The sequence below is a fragment of the Abramis brama genome, assembly GCF_963993115.1.
Source record: "Abramis brama genome assembly, chromosome: 19".
Taxonomy (NCBI): Eukaryota; Metazoa; Chordata; class Actinopteri; order Cypriniformes; family Leuciscidae; genus Abramis; species Abramis brama.
The window spans coordinates 32,760,787-32,784,233 of NC_139981.1; the positions used below are offsets into that span (position 1 = coordinate 32,760,787).

The 23,447-nt window shown below is 36.7% G+C and overlaps 2 protein-coding genes across 4 annotated transcripts in view; one reads left to right on the top strand and one right to left on the bottom strand.

Annotated features, from left to right (window-relative positions):
* mlip (muscular LMNA-interacting protein) overlaps nt 1–23,447 on the bottom strand; it is a 51,267-nt gene that overhangs the window by 27,585 nt on the left and 235 nt on the right. Inside the window, exon 2 of one of the 3 annotated variants that reach the window (XM_084093594.1) lies at nt 12,139–12,235. The exons of 1 other annotated variant lie outside the window; for it this stretch is intronic. Coding sequence is in view for 1 of the 2 variants with exons in the window: in XM_084093592.1 (XP_083949718.1) it covers nt 18,378–18,404 (27 nt within the window). In the remaining variant the exon portion in view is untranslated. Of the gene's footprint in view, nt 1–12,138; nt 12,236–18,377; nt 18,523–23,447 lie in introns of all 3 variants that reach the window. One more of the 3 variants, XM_084093592.1, reaches the window with a different exon arrangement.
* On the top strand, nt 18,403–22,463 carry LOC311069967 (piggyBac transposable element-derived protein 4-like; the record flags this gene model as incomplete). The annotated part of the gene is made up of 2 exons (XM_084093595.1): nt 18,403–19,656; nt 21,390–22,463. 2 exons carry the CDS (start codon nt 18,403–18,405, stop codon nt 21,831–21,833), a joined length of 1,698 nt encoding a protein of 565 aa, XP_083949721.1. The 3' UTR covers nt 21,834–22,463.

The window sequence follows — 23,447 nt, forward strand, 5'->3', positions numbered from 1 at the left end:
CATAATTAGATGATTTTAAAGCAGTCTCTTAATCTTTCACAATCCATTCTAACTCATGAATGCAAAAACAATGCATGAATTTCTTGAATAATCTAATGTTGGATTATTCAAGAAATTCATAATTGTATTTATCTGCTTAACTAATATGTAAGCTGACAAACCATTTTGTTGCATTTTTATGTGGTGTTTAGGGGTTCATTTGAAAAACATTACAGGCCAATAAATAATGATGCAGGTGGAAAAAATCAATAAATGATACATCATCAATAGCGGGTCCCTTTCATTAGTTAGGACAGATTGCTTTTGCAAGAGGCTCACAAGCCTTAAAGCTGACAATCAATTAACCGCCTAAAATCCATTCACTGACCGCCTCATGCATATTGTGCACAAACTACAAAGATTTTTCCCGATCTGGCAAGCTCTAATCTGATTGGCTGGCTTTGTCTGCCTAGCAAACATTATGTGTTTACATGATAATTGTGCTAACAAGATACAAGCTTTTTTTGAAGATGAAATTATCACTAGATTGCGACTGCCTTGTAAGTGGCATCAAATCCTTGAGATTTTCAAGTTCACTGTAAATAATGTTATTTATTCTTTATTGTGTTCTTTATTTGATTATGAAATTTGCATCTTCTTGGGATTGTAATTCAAGTGTGTAATTGTGTTTTATTAATCTCAGAGCTGGTTGGTTTGGTTTATGGTGTAGAACTCTTTACTGGAGAATCTTTTCTGTTGTGAAAATGAATGGGGAAAATATTTCCAGAAACAAGAGCTCTAAAAAAGTGAAAGTTATATTCTCTGTTGTGGCTCCCATCAAAACACTGTGATCTCAACATGTGAAAGTGCGAGTTATTTTTGTCCTGTGATCCCGCACAACAATCCCGGCCCTTAAGCCATGCTCCAACTACACAGTTATGACACTTTTCTTCTTTCTGTCCCTGTTTGGCTGTTTCATCATCCATATGTTCTCTTTTCATTGATATTCCTGTTAAGAGCTTTGGAATGAGACAAAAAAAATCCCTGAAGCATTATATGAGCACTTGAACACATGCATAACATTATTTCCACAATCTCGATTAGATGCTGTCACGGTCAGTTTGCAGCAGAGATAAAACAGGATAGGAAAAAACAAACAGAACAGAACAGAACAGCAAACTTAACAGTACGTAGACCTGACAAAAACCTGAAAGAAACTCAAGGCTTAAATAGACAACAACTGAGGAGCTAATTAACAAGACACACCTGAACAGAACCAACAATCAATTAGAAACCACAGGGAACCAAATAACTCTCTTGAGTAGGTTTTTTTTTTTTTTTTTTTTGGCCGCTAAAAAAAAACAAAACATGCTCTATATTCTAGGCATGTGTGTAGTATGAATGTAATCTGGACGTACTACATCCGCCATGTTGTTGTTATCATGTGACCGTCCAGCGTCAGTTGTGTCGCTTCACTGTCATTCGTAAATCATCTCCTGTGGCCTCATGGGATAGTAAAGTGTCCATCATACGCGCACTAGAGAATCTCACCGGATAAGGAGATCATCCGGGTATTAGTGCTCTTTAATGAGTACTGTGAATTCAGACATACTTCTTTTGTTACAGCCAGTGTGTTGAAACTCGCAGTTATGGTAAGGGGCGTGACATTTCCCAAACACGCTTGAAGTCGAAACGCTGTTGAAAGGGGATTGGACTGAGCAGCACAACACACTTGTAGCCAATCAGTAGGGGGCGTCACTCATGATGAGGGAGGAGAGAGAGCCAATCAGCAGTAGGGGGCGTGTCCACTCATGATGAGGGAGGAGAGAGAGCCAATCAGCAGTAGGGGGTGTGTCCACTCATGATGAGAGAGGAGAGAGAACCAATCAGCAGTAGGGGACGTGTCCACTCATGATGCGAGAGGAGAGAGAACCAATCAGCAGTAGGGGGTGTGTCCACTCATGATGAGGGAGGAGAGAGAGCCAATCAGCAGTAGGGGGCGTGTCCACTCATGATGAGAGAGGAGAGAGAACCAATCAGCATTAGGAAGCGTGTCCACTCATGATGAGGAGAGAGAGCATCCTCTTATGACACCAGATATCAATGCCTAAATGAATCTGCAGAGGTCAGGTGGTACAGTGGTCACATGGTACAAATAGGTAGGAATGGACAAATTAAGCCTCATGAAGCACTGAGGCTTTCCCCTAATTGTTCCAGGAAAAGATTCAAAGCTTTGAGAGTGTCGAAAACAGTGCCATCTGGTGTTTCACGAGTTCACAATTACATCATATTAAACAGAGTAAAGATTATGCGTATTTGGCGTGCATTATAATTCACGAAATATAAAAATGAATTGATTTTAAAGAAGTAAAACATCAATATATTTATTCAGTGACAGGGAAGTATTAAAAAATATATATTTTGCTAATGTTTGATTAGAGCCCTGGGTGGGATGGGTAGGTGGTCTGGAGCCTTAAGTCGGCTTGACTGGAGTTGTAGCTGGAGTCAAGCTGGAAGTTTGACCGGGTGTATCTCGGGAGCCTCCTAGTGGGCCCCCCACACCGGGAGTCTGGAGCCTTAAGTCAGTCAGTGTATCTCGGGAAGGAAGCCGAGTTTGGGCTCCAGACTCTGGGGTTTCGGGGGGTCTTCTAGTGGGCCCCCCACACTGGGAGTATGCAGCCTTAGGTCGGCTTGACTCTGGAGTTATGCCCGATCAAAGTTCCACAGGAAGTGACCATATCTCGGGAAGAAAGCAGAGTTGGGGCTCTGGACTCCAGGCATGGAGGGGTCACCCAGTGGGCCCCCTATGGGTCCCGAGTTTTGCCTGGTCAAAGCTGGACAGGAAGTGCCAGTATCTCGGAGCTGGATGGTCCCAGGGGCTCAGGACTGTGGGGAATGTAGGGTCCCTCTGGGACCTCTCCATGACCGGAATCTCAAGCCTTAACTCGGCTTGGCTCCCGAATTATGCCCAGTTATACATAAAGGACTCTAAAGGATCTCATTTGAATGAATGTGTGTAATTTGTAGGCCTATCTAAATGTAGTTGTAAATTAAGGTAGTAAGTAAGGTAAGGTTAAAAGGTTAGTAAGGTAAAAGCACACAAAGAAATGTTATCATTAAACACTTTCAGAAAATTGATCTAAGATTGCAATTAGAGGGATTCCTCATTTAAACACGTAAGGTGGGCTTAAATGGTTCCACAGTGAGTAATGGTGAAAAAAGACAATGTTTTCCTTTAACCCGCTGAGGTCGGCTATCGCGCCGGCGCGATAGGCTCCTTTTTTTCCTTTTTTCCTTTTTTTCCTTTTCCTTATTTTTTTTGTGTATACTCATAATAAAAACAAAGTGTTGTGCTTTTCGCCAAATAAAGAAAAATAAACATGATGCAAGTTCTGCCTACTCTCTGTCAGTGAAGTCAATTCCGAAAATGAACTGTAACTCAGCGAATACTCAGTCAAACAGACATACAGACACACAGGCATGAAGCTTGAATTCTCTTCTTTTAAATGAAGTAATTTTTATAAAAAACAAATATTCACAGTTTATGTAATATGTATGTAAAGAGAGAGATGTCAGTCGTTCTCATCTCAGCTCATTAAGTTTTAATGTGACTCCGCCCACGGAGAGCGCGCTATTCAAACGCAAATGTGAGGCGATCTATACAAACCTGTGAAACGCCCACAGCAGCTGGATAACACACACTGCCAGTTCACTTTCAGACTGTACTTTACGACGCTGTGAGGTAATACTATATTGATAATAATCCTGGAAAATTTACCTCAGAAGTTCTTTAAGTTTCATTTCGAGGAGCAAACGGATCCGGCTGAGGAATAGGTCAGTTCAGTTCCCTTTGTTCTAATCGCAATAGTGTCTGTCTATACACGCAAAAAGACTGTTGAAATATGAATCGCGTTTCTGAGTGTGAATGAACGAATGTACATATGCACGCTGTTGTGTAGCTACTACAGCTGGCAAAAATACTGTTTAAAAATGAATCGCGTTTTTGTGTGTGAATGAATGAACAGCTTTTAGCAAACTCTATTGCTATACTGAGATGAGGAATATATACTGTATTTGTTTTGTCAAAAATAAAGTCATCAACTAACTAATGAATCCTTTACTTTGAAATACGTATGATAAAATGTATACTTTAGTTTTGAAAGACGTTGACTAGTTTTGAATAGATTATAAAGTTTTTACTGTACAATAGACTGCCACATCAAATAAGCTTTTGTTTGCCAATTTTGCTCATATGTTAAATATAGTATGTTTTGTCAAAAATAAAGTCATCAAATAATACGTTTTGTATACTTTAGTTTTTACAAAGAAAGATTACACTTGAACTGTTGTTGTAAATATAAGCCTTTTCTTTAAATAATTTGTATTGTGTTTTATTAGTGACAAATTTGGGGAGAGGATAAATATTCCAAAACTGAAAATACAGTATGAGAATTAACTGCACAATTACTAGACATGTTTACCTTGGATATTATACAATTTGAAAGCACAATTTGTGGAAAAATAAAAACAATTGCGATGCTTCCAATTGTGAACCAATTTGTGTGTATAATAATAATAATTTGTTACATTTATATAGCGCTTTTTCTGAGACCTCAAAGCGCTTTACATAGAAGGGGGGAATCTCCTCAACCACCACCAATGTGCAGCATGCACCTGGATGATGCGACGGCAGCCATATTGCGCCAGAACGCCCACCACACACCAGCTTACTGGTGGAGAGGAGAGAGTGATGAAGCCAATCAGTATATGGGGATGATTAGGAGGCCATGATGGACAGAGGCCAAGGGGCAAATTTGGCCAGGATGCCGGGGTTCCTTTTTCGAAGGACATCCTGGGATTTTAAATGACCACAGAGAGTCAGGACCTTGGTTTAACGTCTCATCCGAAGGACGGTGCTCTTTTGACAGTATAGTGTCCCCATCATTATACTGGGGCATTAGGACCCACACAGACCACAGGGTGAGCGCCCCCTGCTGGCCTCACTAACACCTCTTCCAGCAGCAACCTGTTTTTCTCAGGAGGTCTCCCATCCAGGTACTAACCAGGCTCAGCCCTGCTTAGCTTCAGTGGGCAACCAGTCTTGGGCTACAGGGTGATATGGCTGCTGGCTTAAGATATAAATATATATGTATATATGAAGCTTCTATATATTTTGAATATGCAAAAGCCTCTAAATGCCATCTGAAATTTTCTTCTAGAATGATCATTTTTATGAAGCTTGTATATTTAAGTTCAATAATTTATATATATATATATATATATATATATATATATATATATATATATATATATATATATATATATATATATATATATATATATATATATATATATATATATATATATATATATATATATATATATATATATATATATATATATATATATATATATATATATATATATATATATATATATATATATATATATATATATATATATATATATATATATATATATATATATTGCTCTTTCTTTCTTTCTTGTGGCTATAGATGACACACCTGAATGAATGGCTCATTAAGTATGCAGGGGCATTGTCTCATCAGGTGTGAACTACTAAATATGCATGATGGTTTTGGATCGTTTACGCCCCATCCGCATATTGCCTTTCCAAACTAAAAGTGTTTCACAAAACTTAAATCAATGTATCGTTTTATGTGAATGATTAGGCAGGATGATTTTCACATTCATTTTGAAGAAAAAACTCTAGGCGACGACATCCATTAGTCAAAAGTATTATTGACACATATTTAGTATGTGTTTTGTGGCCTTATTTCAGAAACTTTCATTTTTAGTTTTTTCAATAACCATGCATAACCATTATTCTCTCAAAAATACAAACATGTACATGCACGTTGCTCACATATTATGGTAGCCCTGTTTGTGCTAAATAGAGTGTAATTACACCTTTGCCATTAATATGTTTATAAGCAACTGAAAAAAGCACAAATGTCAGGGCTTGTCAGAACATCTCAAGGACCCCAAAAACACCTCAGACCCCAGAGGGTTAAAAATGTAAGAAATGTTTACAAATACTACATGCATGGAGCTCAAATATACTGTTGACTAGTATCATGGTAATTTTCATTGTGCTCACATTGAAAAATGTTACGTTTTTTTCATTCAAGGTTAGCTTGTGTTGGCTCTAGTTTGCATGCGTTTTGTGGCGCTGTACCATTTAAGCCCATCTTTAAAAAAAAAAAAAGTTAATTTATGAAAATAATCTTCTCTACAAAACAATTCATGATGTATTTATTTGTAAATTAATGTACAATGAATCACAAAACATTTATTGTTTGCAGTTCACATGCTGACCGGTAATTCTTTGGCAGTTAATCTTTCAGTAAGGCTAATGGTTTGACCTAGAGATCAGCTTTGAATGCAAGCTAATAAAACTCATCTTTCCTTTTAAAGGAAAATGATATAAAATGATGAAGTACTATTTGTTCATACACAAAAAGCAATACATTATCTCTTATTTGACATAATATCAATGTAGTTACCAAAGAAATGGCTGAAAATTGCAGAAATGTGTTGTTTTCTGAAGGGTCCCGAAACACCAACGTTTTGGGGTGACTTTGAAGTCCCCTGAGACAGCACATGGGCGGGGCTGACTCAAAATTGCCAAATGTGATTGGTATGCAATAAAAAATGCCAGGGAAGTAACAAATCACTGGATTGGTTAAAATAATGATCAGCATAAAATATTCTTTTCTCTTTATTTAATTTGACTTCAGATTTGAAAGTGGGCTTAATGGGTACACTTACCCTTATTAAGTGAACACTTTTTACATCATACAATTGCAGTAATTACGACATGGTGTGAACACAGCTAAATATCAACAGTTTTCTCAGAAACCACTTATTGCACCATTATTGTCTGTAATTATCCACCAGTGGGAATGCTTTTGAGAAAACTCACTTTTGCTTTTATACCTGAACGACTTGCACAAACTTTAAAGTAGAAAAATGAACTGTGTTGCCGGGGACAGTCCCACTAAGAGGGAACGTTCCCATAACTTTCACTATTGCGTTCTTTAAAAGTTATGCTAATGTTGGGACAAAAAATTCTTAAAATTATCTGTATGGAAAGTTCTTATAACGATATGAATAGTTAATATACGTTCTCGTGATGTAGAGAGAAAATGTTCTTAGAACAATGTTTTTGGAACGTCCTTATGATGTTATTGATATTTGCAGAATGTTTTTGGAATGTTTGGATAAACTTTGTGAGAACAATTTTAATGAAACATCCTTAGAGTCAAATTTTGTATAGTGCTTTTCACACATTGTTTCAAAGCAGCTTTACAGAAAATCATGATGTTATAATATTTATATCTTAATATCGTCATGCCTTATAGGTGCATTTAGTAGATTCCCAGTTCACAGGGAACGTTTCCCGAACTTTAGCTAACTTTCTGGCAAGGTTCTCTCAAAGTTATGAACAAATGTTCTTCCAGTGATGTTAATAAAAAAAATTTCAAAGTTATCTGGTCTTTAAAACATTAGCACAACGTTTTTTTATACACTGTTGATGGATTGTGTTTTTTGGAATGTTTTAGTTTGGCATTCATCTAACATTTTGTTAGCGTCACTACTTCTTTGATCAATAAAGAGAATTGAAGAGAAGAGAACATGAAGTCACAAGACACATGCATAAGGAACAAACAATGAATGCAAGTTGTATATGAAATATACAAGCAAGTATTATACACTGACTTCATTAAACCTAATGCATTACACTAAGCAAACAGGACTTTGAACTTTTCTGCAACAGCATCTGATTCTGAACTAAATTCTCTCGTTGTTTTTCTATCGTTCACAGATCCATCCCACGCCATTTTTAAACCGAACATCCAGAGTCCTCTCTTCAGCCTGAAGCATCACAACGACAGTCTTTGAAACTCTGTATGAAACAGTTCATATACACAGAACACAATGGTGTTTGTGGTGTTTTCTTGCTCTTTTGTGTTGTTTACCACATGTCTTGTTAGATTTGACTAGTGTGCTGTTTGAGTTTGTGTTCTTTTTCCTCTTGTGTTTTTGGTTTAGAAAACATATTGTAAGCTTTGCTCTTCACAGTTCCATGTTTTGGACTGTGTACTTCCCAGAGACTCTTACACAGTTTAGTGTACTACTACAGTAAAATGTCAATCTTAAAGTCGTATCTGTTATTTTTGTAAAAACTTTTAAACGCTGGTAAAATGTAAACAATTTGGAAAAAGTGTTAAATCTTAAAAGTGTTAAGTGTTAAAGTGTTAAGTCTTAAAACCCAGCTGAGCCTTTCTGTACAAACTTTGTATGTTCTTCAGTGAAGGACGAGAGAGGACGAGGCTTGGACTATTTTACGTTATGTTTTGGTTATGTGTGTGGCAGTCGTCCATGAGGGGCTGCCGCTTTTAATTTTGTGTTTATTTAATAATTAAAAAATGTTGAACGTTCACCGATTCCCGCCTCCTTCTTCCCCGAATAACATACTGTGTTACAGAAACCATAGTGACTAAAGAGTGGTGGGAAACTACAACACAGGACACATGTGATTGAAGGTAAACAAACTAAAAGTCCAAATATAACAGAACCGTGACACAAACATTCTGAAATAATGTTTTCATGATATTATCAGAATGATAGAATGGAATGTTCCTCAAACATTCACATAAACCAAGAAAAACCTTCTTAACACGTTAAACTGGATGTTTTGAACGTGCAGAAATAACGTTTTCATAACTTAATGGCAAAACGTGTTAGCAACACATATTCTAAGAACATATTTTAGTTAGCTGGAGTATCACCCACATATTTAGTTTCAAGAAGAAAAAAAATGTTGTGGCGTGTCTTTGAGTGCAGAGCGAGACCCCACTGCTAATGACTTGATCGCTCCCATTATAATCAACATAACCTGTGATGACGCAGACCGGGGTCCCTTGAACAGTTTCACGTGGCTTTTTGTTCTGCACTCCCGCAAACCTCCAATTATAATCAACAAAGCAGTCTCATACCTCGCTCGCAGAGTCAATGAAATGCAAAAATACCACCTTTGGATATTAAATAAATTGTCATTGCAATTACAATTGCTGTTCTGCAAATAAGGAAAAAAAGTGAAAATGACCTAACACTCTCAGATAAGCAGATAATAAATCTGAGGCTTCAAAGAACCAGCCACACTCCAGCTTGGCAAAAGTTTGTTGTGCTTCATTTCAATTTTGTTGCTGAAAGGTCCATTTTTGTCATACATGTAAATTACTCAATATTGTTTGTTAGCAAATTAATAGTAATTAGTAATAATTAATGTTAGATGCAAGGTGTAGGTAAACTTCCAGTATGACCACAACTGTTATTCAGTGGTCTGTCTGAATATTCGATGGACGTTACAACCGATTAATTAATAGATTTAACGTGACATCACACCCTTATAGGAACGCCAACCTGGATGACAAAACAAGGCTTTTCTCCATTGCCTGACAGTTATTTTTACTATGTTTCGTACTAATGTTAAGTTAAGTTAAGTACTGTTATGTTATGTTAAGTACTAATGTAGTAAGAATGCAATATACACCATGCTGATAATGCATATGTATAGGCAAGTATACTAACCCAGAATATAAAATCAATGCACAGTTTCTCGATTAGCGTTTTTTTCCATAGAAAACCATTATAAAGGAAACTCAACCATTTAGCGTGTTGTGTTAATTTTCTGGGAACATCTGCTCAATTAAATATAGTATGCATCATCAATAAGGTGTATGCTGAATTTGATCTTTTAAATATCACTGTTTTATTACATTAAGGCACTTTAAGTGTTTTTCATGTTAAGTGTTTAGAACATCCCGATGTTTTTAGTGACTGAAATATTGCAGCAGTTGCTGGAAATAGATCACAAGTGCCCAAAACTTGAATTTTATTTAACACATGATTGGTGATGTAAATATTCCTAGTTTCAACCCGATGGTAAATTGACAGGCCTTTGGCCCTCGAGGTTGTTCCAGTAGGGTTAATCAGCACTCATAGATCTCTCTTTTTGTAATATGTAGAAGAGCTATTATTTATTTTTGTATCAGATAAGAAAAAGTCCAAAGCCATATTTGAGAGGATTTAACATGTGATTTCAGGCTTTTTAATCATTTGATTGAGCCACTTCCCAAGCGCTGCCTCATTCTTCAAGAACAAAACTACATTGAGGCACATTTAACAAGACAATTACTCTTGAGCTTGCAAGTTCTCCCACTATTATCTCGCTGTATGATCATGACTACAAAAACTATTATTTTTAGTCATATTTTCTGTCACTCAGTCAGTTGAGAAATGCTATATTGTTTTGTTTTGTTTTTTATCGAGACAAAGGAGGAGTGTCAAAGAGATTTTCCCATCAAATAACGTCATTAATTATCACTTAAAATGCAAGGTACATCACACACGTTGAGCAAATCCAGATAATGGAATTAACTCATAATTTAGCATCTAATTTTTGCAATACAATCTGAAGGCTTAAAAAGAGATTGCATAGAGCCGTTCGTTGCCTTGCAGTGTCTCTCGTCAATTTAAATTCAATAGGCTTGAGTATCTTCTTAATGAAGATAACTAATAAAGCTTAGCAGGAGGTTTTCAACCCTCTAGCCATGAATTAGTCAGAGCGGATAAACTAAATAACAGGAATCAACAGAGCTCATCTCATTCTTGAGCAAGTAATGACTGTTACAAAAGAGGACAGTATTTTTACAAATTTCCTGTGTCTTACTCATATTAAATCGTTCGCCTTCTCACACTGCCATGTCCTTAATTTACTGATGATGATAATAGGTACTTATGGCATTGGTGATGGTGATTTTTTTGTGCAATACATCCATATGTTTCAAGCCAACATTAAAGAGTTCAAATAGCTTTGATTCTGGCTCTGACATTCAGCCTTTCCCTCTCTCAGGGACGCAGGATAAAAATAGACTTTAAAGGCCGACCATGAAGTTCTTGTCAAAGTGTTTGGTGTTCAAACAGAGAGAGAAAGTGGCACTGTAATGGTAGCAGACAGAGTCTAGAAAAAAAGTAGATCAGGCTTGTCTTACGTTACCTTACATGCAACATGCATACGTATGTTCACTGTGTAATAAAAAATATTCTTATGTATGCTGTGACTAAACATTTCAAAGACATGAGCATAGCAGTTGTTAATACAGCACTGCAATATGCTAAACATAATTTTTGCCTAATGATCTTCAAAATGATCAAAACTGTGTTCTGTCAAATGATCTCTATAATAAAAATGTACCCTTACGCCAATACTAAATGCACAGTAATAGAGGCTCCCCAATGAGAAAAAAAGAAAAATAGATTGTATGCAACATGACTGAAATTACTTTATTATCTCTCTTATATTTAACAATCTCATATTTCACTCTTAATAGTGAATCTATAAACTCATTCTATTCATTCAACCATTCAGGAACAAAACAGCTTTCAATCTTAGTCGCTCTCTCAGCTGAAATGAAATTATACTTTTAATCGTGAAACTAAACCAGCCAGAAGGTGGCAGCTAATCACTGTCTCAGTAAATGAGTCACTGAATCATCCAGTCAAACAAAACGGCTGATTCATTTAGGGATAAAGCTAGTGTGAGTGAATCTTTAGGCGTTTTTCGACTTCACAGACTTTTAATTAGACCGATTTGTTCGAAAACGTGGATTCATTCAGTAACGAAACATCACTGTGTTGCTCGGAGACGCAGGATCGCTCTACCGTGGATTTGTTTAGAGCTATTTTTGTTGGCAAAATAGACCCAAAAACTATATTGTGAGTCTAATATGTAAGTCACCTAATATTAATTTCTTGTTTATTGAGCTGTTGTATAAAATTAATATCATGCTGATATTCGTGAAAACAGCACTCTTCCTTATGTGGTATTACTAATAAATATTGAAAACAAGAACTTAAACAGCAAGATTTTTTTTGCACCATATCATGGATTTTGGAGGCATTTTTTATTCAATTTAGTGGCATTTTTGCCCCATGCCCCACTGGTGTGTGTGTGTGTGTGTGTGTGTGATGGTGGGGCACTTCTCCACTGATGGCCAGTCAAAAGTAGCTTTGATTTTTTTTCCATTGCGAAAAACATAAAGTGCAAAAATGTTATACTTTTAAAGATACCAGGAGGGATTGACTGTCCAAGTGCAGGATTTGGGACTGTGTGTTCCTGGTAGTTTCATCAGCCAGTCAAAAACACTATCATGCGGTTCCAGAGTGTCTGCAAATAAAGATTATAGTCTCACATTATATTTATAACAGAAACGTTTACACTATCAGCAAAAGGGGGTTACACACAGAGCTTGCAACACCCCTGTAGTGTATCCACAGTGACAGCAAAAGCCACAAACAAACAGAAGCAGTCAAAGGCCTCGGCAGGCATTTCCTACTCGCCTATAAAATCTCTCTCTGTATCCCTCAGTGTTATGTGGATCATACCGTTCCTTAAGGCTCACATTTCCATGCCATGCCCAAGCAAGGGGTGTGTTTGTCCCAAGCTGTTCCCAGCATAGTGTTATATCCATAACACGGGACTCAGATCCAGCATCTCTTTGATTAGTAATTCAACAAACTTTGAAGAAGCGATGCACTGAAAACTGGGCAGTTTTCACCGGTTAGTCTTGCACAGGTTGTTCTCTTAAAATAACCGCTGTGGCTCTACAGACACAGAGGCTTTGAAAGAAACTGTTTACAGCCCAGATTTAGATTGAGTAATGATTTGGTCGCACACAACAATAATGCTGAGCTGACCTTTGGTTGTATTTTCGCTCTTGGCCTATAAAGCATTTGGCATCAGAGTTTAAAACACAGCTGACGCCTCATTTAAGAGTTGTTTACAGCAGAACAGAGAACAAGACTTGCGTGTACGAGAAACATAAGTCAGTATATTAAAAGTGAACAATAACGCTACGTCTTGTTCAAAAACACTGATTCCATAAAAAAAATTAAAAATAAACACTTCAGCTTTACAACAAACAAATGGATGTTGTCTTGTGCTGTCTAATCAGTCTTTTGCAGTCGACCTGCAATATCTATTTATCTTTTGGTGTTTACAGTAGCAATTCAGGCATGAAGCCTGGTATCAAATATAGCTGTTGTGGACTTGATTTGATTTGACTTGATTTGAACTTGAACTTTGATTTTTTATTCTAAAACACTGGTTTGAGCTACTATGTTCACCATATGACAGCACCCATAGCCGATCATAGCAATGGATTAGGCGCTCAATTTGATATTCATTGTGCCTAATAATGCACTTCAGCCTTAACTGCAACTAAACCTCACACTCCTGGCCTCAAGAGGCACACAAGTGGCTCATGCTAGAGGCTGTAGTCTATAATGTCCTTGTCAACACAGATTCATGTTTTTTAAGTTTACACAGAGATGATAACCTTTTTCAAAATATTTCAAAACTTGCACCTTGGAACCCATTTCAAAGTTTTCGCTCTGGAGCCATCAAACACTGTTATCGTGAAAATGAACGGCCAGAACACATTAAAAGCTTTCTGTTTTCAGTTTAACCGGTGTTGTGCAAGTTGATAATTAATGATCTTTGCAATGAAAGTGAATCAGACGTATGCCGGATGTGAAGACACTCCAATCACTATGTGCACAAAATATGGCAACATTGATATTTTTTCTGCTACAAGCAATTTATTTGATAAATTTAGCATAAAGCCTTGAAATGGAAGAATTACAGATTTTAAACAATGCAAAAACTGGCAAGAATCCAATTTTCAATTTCATTTTCCTATTACAGTAAATGATATAAGGGAGTCCAGTAGGCGCAGGTTTAATTTCTGGGCCATAAAGTCTAGAATTCACAAAAAAATAATATAACACCTGAATGTTTACTTTCTTGATGTATACTATGAAACTAATCTGCTGAGCTGAGGACAAAAAATATCACAATACTGATATTTATACGTTAACAAGTAGGGATGATATGAACATTTTGTCTGATAACCGATAATTCTTTATATTTGAAAGCCGATAACTGATATATTGGCCGATCAATCTAAAAAAATGTATATACTTTCTGAGAGACTGATTACAAAAACAAAAGTCTCACCATTAAAAGCCATGTTCCAAACACACAATCATAATGTAGCCATTATAATTTTATGTAGCCCATATGACAGACTTGCGCTGCACATAATGCACTGAACTAAGTGATTCCAATCATATTTCAAGCAATTCAATGTCGAATATCTGAAGTGTCTCAGCTGAAGCAAATAATACATTATTTATCGGCTTTAATACATCGGGCAAATTTTGTTATCAGGCTGATAACGATAAAGTTAAAAATGAACATATCATTTATATGTATTTGTTGTTCATGAAGGAGATGCAGTAGAGGGTTAAGCTCAACCTTACTAAAAAGAAGTTTTATTCAAGTGTTCTATTAGTATACTTATTTTAAACTAAAAATAAGAAAGTATACTTTCAGTCTACATTTTACATACTTCTCAGAAATATACTTAAAATTACACTTAAGTGTACTTGACTTATACTGAGAGAAAAGTCCAAGTATATTTGGCCTGTACTTGTACTCAATATTTTGATTGAGATATACTTAAAAGTATAATTAAGTATTCAAAGTATACTTGGCTTGTAGTTGAGTTGTGTTAACTCTTTTGATCGAGTAGCCTATTAAATATACTTTTTTAACATAGTTTTTCATATTATGAAACTTGAAAATATTGATTAGAATATTGATATAAAACAGATGTGTTTCTAATTCTGCGTATCTGAATTTGTGTGTAGGCTTGTCCACTGGTAGAGTACATAGGAATTTACTTTAATTCTACTTTTTCCCACCATTGACTGAATTTTCCAGCTATCCATGTTTTCACTGTTATACGGTAGGGGGCGCTATGACACATCTTCTAGTACAGAATCTCTGGATCAAACACAGGAGAAGAAGAAGTTGAAACAAGTGATAGAAGATTGCTCACACAAATGTAAAATAACATGATCATCAAACATTAAATATCATGTAAATCAAAACTGCTTAATGTTACCAAATGAAATGTCGAACCCATGAAGAGAAAATGACTGTGAAGCTTTGGGGGTGTTGGACTCGATCTACTCCATCTGTGTTTTGATCACGTTTCTGAATCTGATCAAGGCGTAGTCTTTGACAAAAATGTGATTTTTCTTTGTTTAAAATGTTGCCTTTCTTTATGAAACTTACCGACATTCAAGTGTTGAAAAATGCATGAAGCTAATAAAATGTTTTTAAAATGAGTTAAAGTACAGTTAAAGGTATTTTTCAAGTATAAAAAATAATATCTACATTTGAACATAGTAGTATACTGCAAGTGCAAAAATAATATATAAATAGTAAACTATAAGTTTAATGTTATGTTCACTTAAAGAAAACTTACAAGTATACTTGGAGTGTAAACTACTAAACTAGTAGTTTACTGAGAATACTCTTCAGTGTGTACTTTCATAAACTAAAAAAATTACAACCTGTATTAAAATAGTAAACTACTAGTATACTTATAAGTTCACTTGTAGTACAGATGCATTTCAAATGAGAAACCTAGTTGTGTACTTAAAGTTTACTACTGTTACACTTATAGTACACTTAAACGTATACTTTTATATACTAAAAGTGGGCCAATTTAGTCCCAAGCAGTATTGAAATAGTACACTTACAAGTTTACTACAAGTACACATTGATATTAGTATACTTACTACATAAAGTATACTTGAACATTACTTAAGTATACTTAATAAAATGAACTTGAAGTATACTTCTTTTTCGTAAGGGCATGCTGTCTTAACTTTTCATTGTGTTTACTCTGACTTTTTGAAGCTAATAACTGGCCCTGTTGGCATCTGCACTGTAAATAACCATTTATTTTCATTCTATCCTGCCTAAATTCATCTTTGAAAATTTTACCCTAAGCAGTAATGTCAACGGGAGTTTGAAAACGTTGGACTCTTTGAGGCGAGCTGGAAGCTGATAGGTGTGTTGTTGGGTTTTAGGAAAATTTATACCCCAGAACACACCCATCAGCTTCCAGCTCGCCTCAAAGAGTCCAAAGGCTGTCAAGGGCTTTTGGGTTTTGCCATATGATAAGAGACTGCATCAAAGCTGGGAAACACTAGCAGGGCTTTTTCTTCGGAGAGGCAGCTCCTCCCCTATTCTGCTGCCATAACGCTTTGCATTGAGAAGCTGCCTGAGAACTCATCTGTCAAACATATCATTGATTGTGTATGGTTGTAAACTTATTTCATGCTAACCTGCCTGGATTATCTGACACGCATTAAAAGTTGGCGCTAAAAGGTGAAGCGTCTGGCATAGTTCCTCATAGATAAATATAGCTTATGCAACATGAGACAGAGCCAACACAAGGTGTTATGCACACAACACTCCCGTAATGCTAATGAGAGTCAGTCAAGTATTTAAACAGTCACATTATATTGTGAATAAATAGTATTATTCATCAGTTAAATGTGTTGCTCTAGACTTTCCACTGTAGTCATACTAAAATTGAACGTCTTTTGATTCATTTCTAAATAAAGTCCCCTTGTAGTCAATAATTTCATCCCATAAAACTCATATTTGATCATCAAAATGACATATTTAAACGTTTTTTCCTTGAAAAAAAAAAGATTATTCATGCCTTAAACCTTGTGCGCTGTGACCCCAAATGATGTTTGCTGAAATAAATAAAAAATGTTCTCTTTGTCCAAATGGCATGAGACTTTGTACTGTTGTCAACACTTTTTTTTTAGATCTACAAAAAAAAGTAAAAAATTGGAATGATATCTATGATATGTATGATAGTGTGAAAAAAGTTACACTTGTGCTGCTTAGAAAATGGACAAAATTCATCCTCAAAATCAGAAACAACGCAGAACACACAGACAGAATAAAATAAAATATTCTAATAAAATAAATCAAAATGCAGAACCACCACAAAAATAAATTGGTTGCACTGACAATGTACACACACACAGAGAGAGAGAGAGAGAGAGAGAGAGAGAGAGAGAGAGAGAGAGAGAGAGAGAGAGAGAGAGAGAGAGAGAGAGACAATACAATTTAGCACACACACACAAACAAACAGTTCCAATACTGAGACCACAGAGTTTGAGGCAGAAGATCTTTCCTGCTATCAGAGTATTTTGTCTGTGTAGCCCAGATGGGATTATGCAGATATTCATATGCATAGAAATACAGACTACAAAGGGTTAATAAGTTTGGTTTTAAAGTACTAGCATTTACATGTGTTTATACACCCTAACATGCTTGCACTGAAATACCTGCCCATCTTTATTGTACTGGTTTTCTGATGGTCAATTCCCATGTTTACTGGTCGCGAGGGGGCGGGGCTTCGGAGATGCAGCTCGCGAGGAGAATGTGAAAGGAACTGGCAATCCGCGTTAGTTCTCTAAAAATATAGTACACCCAGTAATGTTTGTAATCTGTTTTATAAGTTACATGGACTGATGATATAATATTTTGCACAGGAAACGGACAGCTGTTTCTTTAGTTATTTGTTTATTGACCGAGATAACCTCCTCGTCCATGGGAAAAGACATTCATTCTCTCTGATGATTTGCGAGTTTTCTTCACTATCTTCACACATATCTGCTAAACTGTTGGGTGACTGAACTTGCAGCCCTGTACATTTGCAATTGGACATCTTCTCGGGTCGTATGTACTACTAAGCACGTGCAGTTAAGCTATTTATTTAATTTTGCTTTTAAATTGAAGCGGCCACCACGCTCTCAAGCCTGCGACTATTTATTTTGTTTAAGACTGTGAATGAATGATAGACATGGATGAGTGTGTGGGCTCACTATTATTATAATAATGATTTGCATTTTCATTGATCTTGGTGTCAATTGATATGAGGGTTCATATTGGAATTTTTCAACTTCATACATATTTAATCACATGTACTGAATACTTTATTTCACCTTCACTTCAGTACATTGTGTAATCCCCCATTCACATTTCTTTGTGTTATTTGGCCACAATTCTTAGTGGGATAATTGTAATTAAGGCCCGTTAACACCAAGGGCGATACTGATAAAGATAGGTAACAATAAAGATATAGTTCTTAAAATCTTTCTCAATAGGCTATTAAAGAATAGCAGAGTTCACACCACAACTATAACGATAACGATATAGAGACACAATATCACTGGGATCACTTTCAAAACGATTTTTTTTTCCAGCTGTTGAACGATAAAACACTGACAGCCAATCAGAATCCATTCTAATTTAAGGGCTCACGCATTTAAAATGGCAGATGACATTGCGGAGAAGTTAATCGCTGAGGTCCAGAAAAATCCAACACCGTTTGACAAGTAAAGCCTCAGGTATAACTGTGACTTACACGCAGTTCATTCTGATTCAACATCATGGCGAAACAGTTCAGTCTTCAGGAGACCCTGGGTTATGTTTTAGACTCTAGTGATGGTGAAGATGTGGCAGATGCTGAATCAGAGGACTTTGATGAAGCTTCTGAAACAGAAGATCACCTAGAGCAGGACCAAGATCACAACGAAACTTATGAGGAAAATGCAGATGAAGAGGATGCTGATGAGGACACTTACCTCTCTAAAGATAGAAGCATTGGCTGGTCATCATCTCCACCCCCTCGTGCAAAAAAATCAAAGCCAGCACTGCAGATGACCACAGGAATAACCATATACGCATCTTCTCATGCTAAGGACATCAAATCAACCTTTGAGCTGTTTTTGATAGAGGAAATTCAAAAGATTGTGCTTGAAATGTCAAATATGGAGGGGAGACGAGTTTTTGCTGATGAGTGGACGGATCTGGATTTGGCAGATATTCAGGCCTATATTGGTGTTGTTATTCTTGCTGGTGTTTACTGTGCAAACAATGAGAACATGGCAAGTTTATGGCACCCAGATTCCGGAAGGGCAATTTTTGGTGCAGTCATGCCTTTGAAAACCTTCAGGAAAATTTCAAGGGTCATCAGGTTTGACAATAAGCAGAAAAGAATTTCTTCAAAAGATAAATTAGCAGCAATCCGGCTCGTGTGGAACAAATGGGTTGAACGTCTGCCCATGATGTACAATCCTGGCCCAAACGTCACAGTTGATGAGTTCCTGGTGCCGTTTAGAGGGCGCTGTCCATTCAGACAGTACATGCCCAGTAAGCCAGCGAAATACGGCATTAAAATTTTGGCAGCATGCGATTCAAAAACAAGCTACGCCTGGCAAATGCAAGTTTACACAGGCAAGTCTGTGAGTGGAAATCAAAAAAAGGACCCAGGGACGGGAGTTATGCTTGATGTCACCGAAGGCCTGCGAGGTCACACGATCTTCTGTGATCATTTTTTCACATCACATGCTCTTTCCCAGGAGCTGCTAAAGAGGAGGCTTACAATGGTCGGGATAATTGGAAAAAATAAGCCAGAACTCCCTCCTGCCCTGCTTGCAACAAAAGGCAGAGCTTGCTTTTCGTCAGTGTTTGCCTTTACTAAAACACAGTCCCTTGTTTCTTACTGTCCCAAAAAAGGGGAAACTGTGCTTTTGCTGAGCACACTACACCGGGACGCCTCAGTGAGCAGCAGAGGCGACAAGAAGCCAGCCATAATCCTGGATTATAACAAATCCAAAGGAGGAGTGGACAACCTGGATAAGGTATTTATTTATTTATTTATTTATTGCATTTTCTATTTATTTTTATTGAAATGTGAATAGTAGTTATAAAGTGAGTGTCATATTTAGGGCTGCAACTAACGATTATTTTGATTATCGATTAATCTGTCGATTGTTTCTTCATTTTTTAAAAAAAATTATTATTGAATTGCGCTCCTATTCTACTGCGCTTCATCTGTTTGAAGATGTTTAAGCCCACTGGCGCTTGTTCATTGAACTCTGAAGTTTAACAAGACACTTGTCAGAATATGCAAAATGGAAACACTGTGAGTTTGGAAGTAAAAGCATGTTATTAAATGTTGTCTTTTTCTCAAGAGGTTCATGAATGATATAGGGCTGGACCCAAATATTCGAATGTTCGAATATTCGTTCGGTGGGTTGGTATTCGATTTGAAAATTTGACATTCGAATATTCGTTTTTTTTTTTTTTTTTTGCACACCTGGGATCCCCCGCGAAACGGTTCTCATTCGCGCTTGAATAAGGCCTGCGACACACTGGCTGCTGGCGTGTCTGTTTTTATTTCGGCTCCCATGTTAACAGGTTGGAGTTTGCACACTGCCTGCGTGAGACACGGTCTCAGGCGCGGCTCGAGCCATGCGGAAAACGCGTGCATGCTAGAAATAGAACCGACGCCGGGAGTGTTCTCTGGCTAGAGCGCAGAACAGCGGAGTTTGTATGGACCAAAGTGCATGTCTGAGCTTGTGTTTTGGGTTAAGCTGCCTTGCTTTGACATTGTGGAAAATAGAATAATAGAAACGAAATGTATTAGCCTTTTTACCCGTTATTATCAATCTAAATTAATCTTGTTTTTAATTTAACTTAATTTCGTTTTTCTTTATTTAAATTTAGTTTTTCTTTATTTAAATTTCGTTTTTTCTTTATTTAAATTTTGTTTTTCTTTATTTAAATCTACCCTTTACTGTGTCAGTAATTTGTTAGTCAGAAAAATATTAGACTACCTTAAAAGTATTGCTTAATTTAAGACCTGTGTGTGTGCGGTGTGCAGTGTGGTGTGCATCACTAGTGCAGTGTCTGTTCTCAGAGCATATAAGCCCTGCCCGCGTGAGGCGCGCTGCTCTGTAGTTTACTAAAAGTTTATTAATTCTGAACGTGTCATGTCTCGCGTGTCCATCTATATTGCACCAACTGCAACACTGCACTCCCTTGTGAAGTCGATTGGATGAACGGTTCTCGAAATAATAAAAATGCAAACGGATATACAGACACATAGAGATTCCTGCCTTTATTAGAGAGAAGAATATGTTCAGCACCCTCTCTCCGAAGCTTCGAATATTCGATGTTCATTACTACCGAAGCTTCGAAGCTCAAAAAATGGTATTCGGACCAGCCCTAGAATGATAATGTTTGCTTTTTCAAATGCACGTTAGAAGTGACTCAAACTCTCAGTGTTTGTGGATGGAGCAGCGTTTACAGAGCCGTACGTCACTGACAAGCTGCGCATAAAAAATAATCGCAGGCTTTGATAATCGTGATAAGCCAACTCGATTTACATGCGATTTCATGTAAATTGTGATTAATCGTGCAGCCCTAGTATTCACTACTGTAAAACGACGTGACATAATCACATTCGTTGTCGATTATTTTCATTGTCGATAATAATCGATTTTATCGATTAGTTGTTGCAGCCCTAATCATATTAATTTTGCAACCAGACCGCAGCAGATGAACTAAGTGTGTGTTTGTAATATTTCAGATGGTCGCCGCTTACACATGCAAACGAAAGACGGCTCGTTGGCCGATGGCGCTGTTTTTCAACATTCTTGACGTCTCTGCGCTGAATTCCTACGTGTTATGGTGTGACACCCGTCCAGAATGGCACTCGGGGAAAAGCTTCAGGAGAAGGCTGTTTCTGGAGGAGCTTGGAAAAGCTCTGGTGGCTCCGCTTATGGAGAATCGACAGCACCCTCCACGCACACCAGCCTCTCTCTGTGTCCTGAACAAAGCCAGAAGACCTCTGGAGGTGGAGAATGAAGCTTCTACATCACACACAGAAGCAACTCCCAGGAAGAGGATGAGATGCTTCCTCTGTTCCCGTGAAAAGGATCGGAAAACCACAGTGATGTGCAGAACCTGCACTAACCCCATCTGCAGAAGTCATGCCGTTTACCATGCCTATTGCCTGCAGTGCGCTGACTAGTGATCAACACTGTATGAGACGAGACCACTGATTATCCTTCTTAGGTGTTCGATTTTTACATATTTAAGGTTTTTCTGAAATTGAAAACTAATTTTTCATTGGTTACTGCTTTATTTGCTCATTTGTTATTGCTGTTCAGTTCATTGCAGTTTGATGTTCATGTCATGTATTTGTACTCTATGTAATATGATATATGTTCTCTTTATTTAGTAACTGAAGTGTAGATTAAATTTGTAGAATTATATGAAAAATAGATAAACAAAGAAAAATAGATAAACTCTAAAGACTCCAAATTTTCACTTTGTAACATCTTGTTTAGGTTTGATTCTAATCATAATGTAACATTAATGAAAAAAGTTTTGTTTGAAAAAACTAATGTGTAGAAATATGAATCCAACTGGAAAAACTTGTGAAAAGATGTCTTTCCGTTAGTCAAATAGCAAATAGTGGAGCTCTATAGCCATCTACTGGTTAAAGTGATAATTTTTTACTTTTAAAATGGCATTTTCCAAAAGATGGGAAAAAATCTTACAGTAAACCATGTCAAATTATCCATGTGATCCCCATGAATGAAAGTTAGAAATGTGGGTCTTTTGTAAAGTGAATTTTAAATAAAAAGCTGTGTTGTATAAAAACCTGAGTAAAATTATATTTGTCTAAAACAAAAATTGTTACAAAATTACATCTTATTGCCTGGGATCTCTGAAGACTCCAAACAGCACGAGTCCCAAACGAACAGCACACAAGGGTTAAAATATCTTGAATGTAACTCGACACCCTTGCCTCATTTAGTATATGGTTCTATGAATATGCGATGCGAATGAGCCCCGCCTCCACTCACTCACTCAGCTCAGAGATCCACTGGTTGACGATCACACGTTGATCTGATTGGTTACAAGGTAGTTTGTGACGTCAGAAACACCAGCGATTTCAAAGCGTGTTTTTGAGACTGTCTTTGGTTCACTGCAGTTTTAAGGAGAAAATACTCAGCAATGCTGTCGACTTATGAATTTACACATGCTTTGTCTTAAAGCATATTAAAAACACCACATAGACACAAAAACAACATTAAAAGATGGATTTTCACCACAGGGGGACTTTAAATGGTGTAAATAAATAAGGTAACACTTTATAATATGATCTAATTTGTTAGCATTAATTAATGCATTAACCAACATGCTTTGGATTTTAATTAACATTAATTCAGATTATTAAATGCTGCATGTACTGTTTATCATTAGTTCATGTTAACAGATTAAACCTTAAAGCGTTACCATATGTGTCTATGTGTGTGTTTTACATGTTCTGCCTGTCATATATTATATTTGAATTAAGCATAATTATCAAATAAGACTCCAAAACTCATCTGAATGAGTTGGTTAATGAGAAATTATTAATGACTATAGTCAAGTGGTTTGTGAAGAATTCAAGCAATACAGTTGCACCTGTTGCCTTTCTGACCATGAACTTTCCAGCAACATTTGTTTCTTTCATCTTCATTGACAATGACTCTCTACTCCACTCAAACATCTTAAACATTTGCTTAAACTGAACGACTAATTCCACTCAACTGCGCACTTCACACACCGAAAGAAAAACGTTCTTGGTTAAACA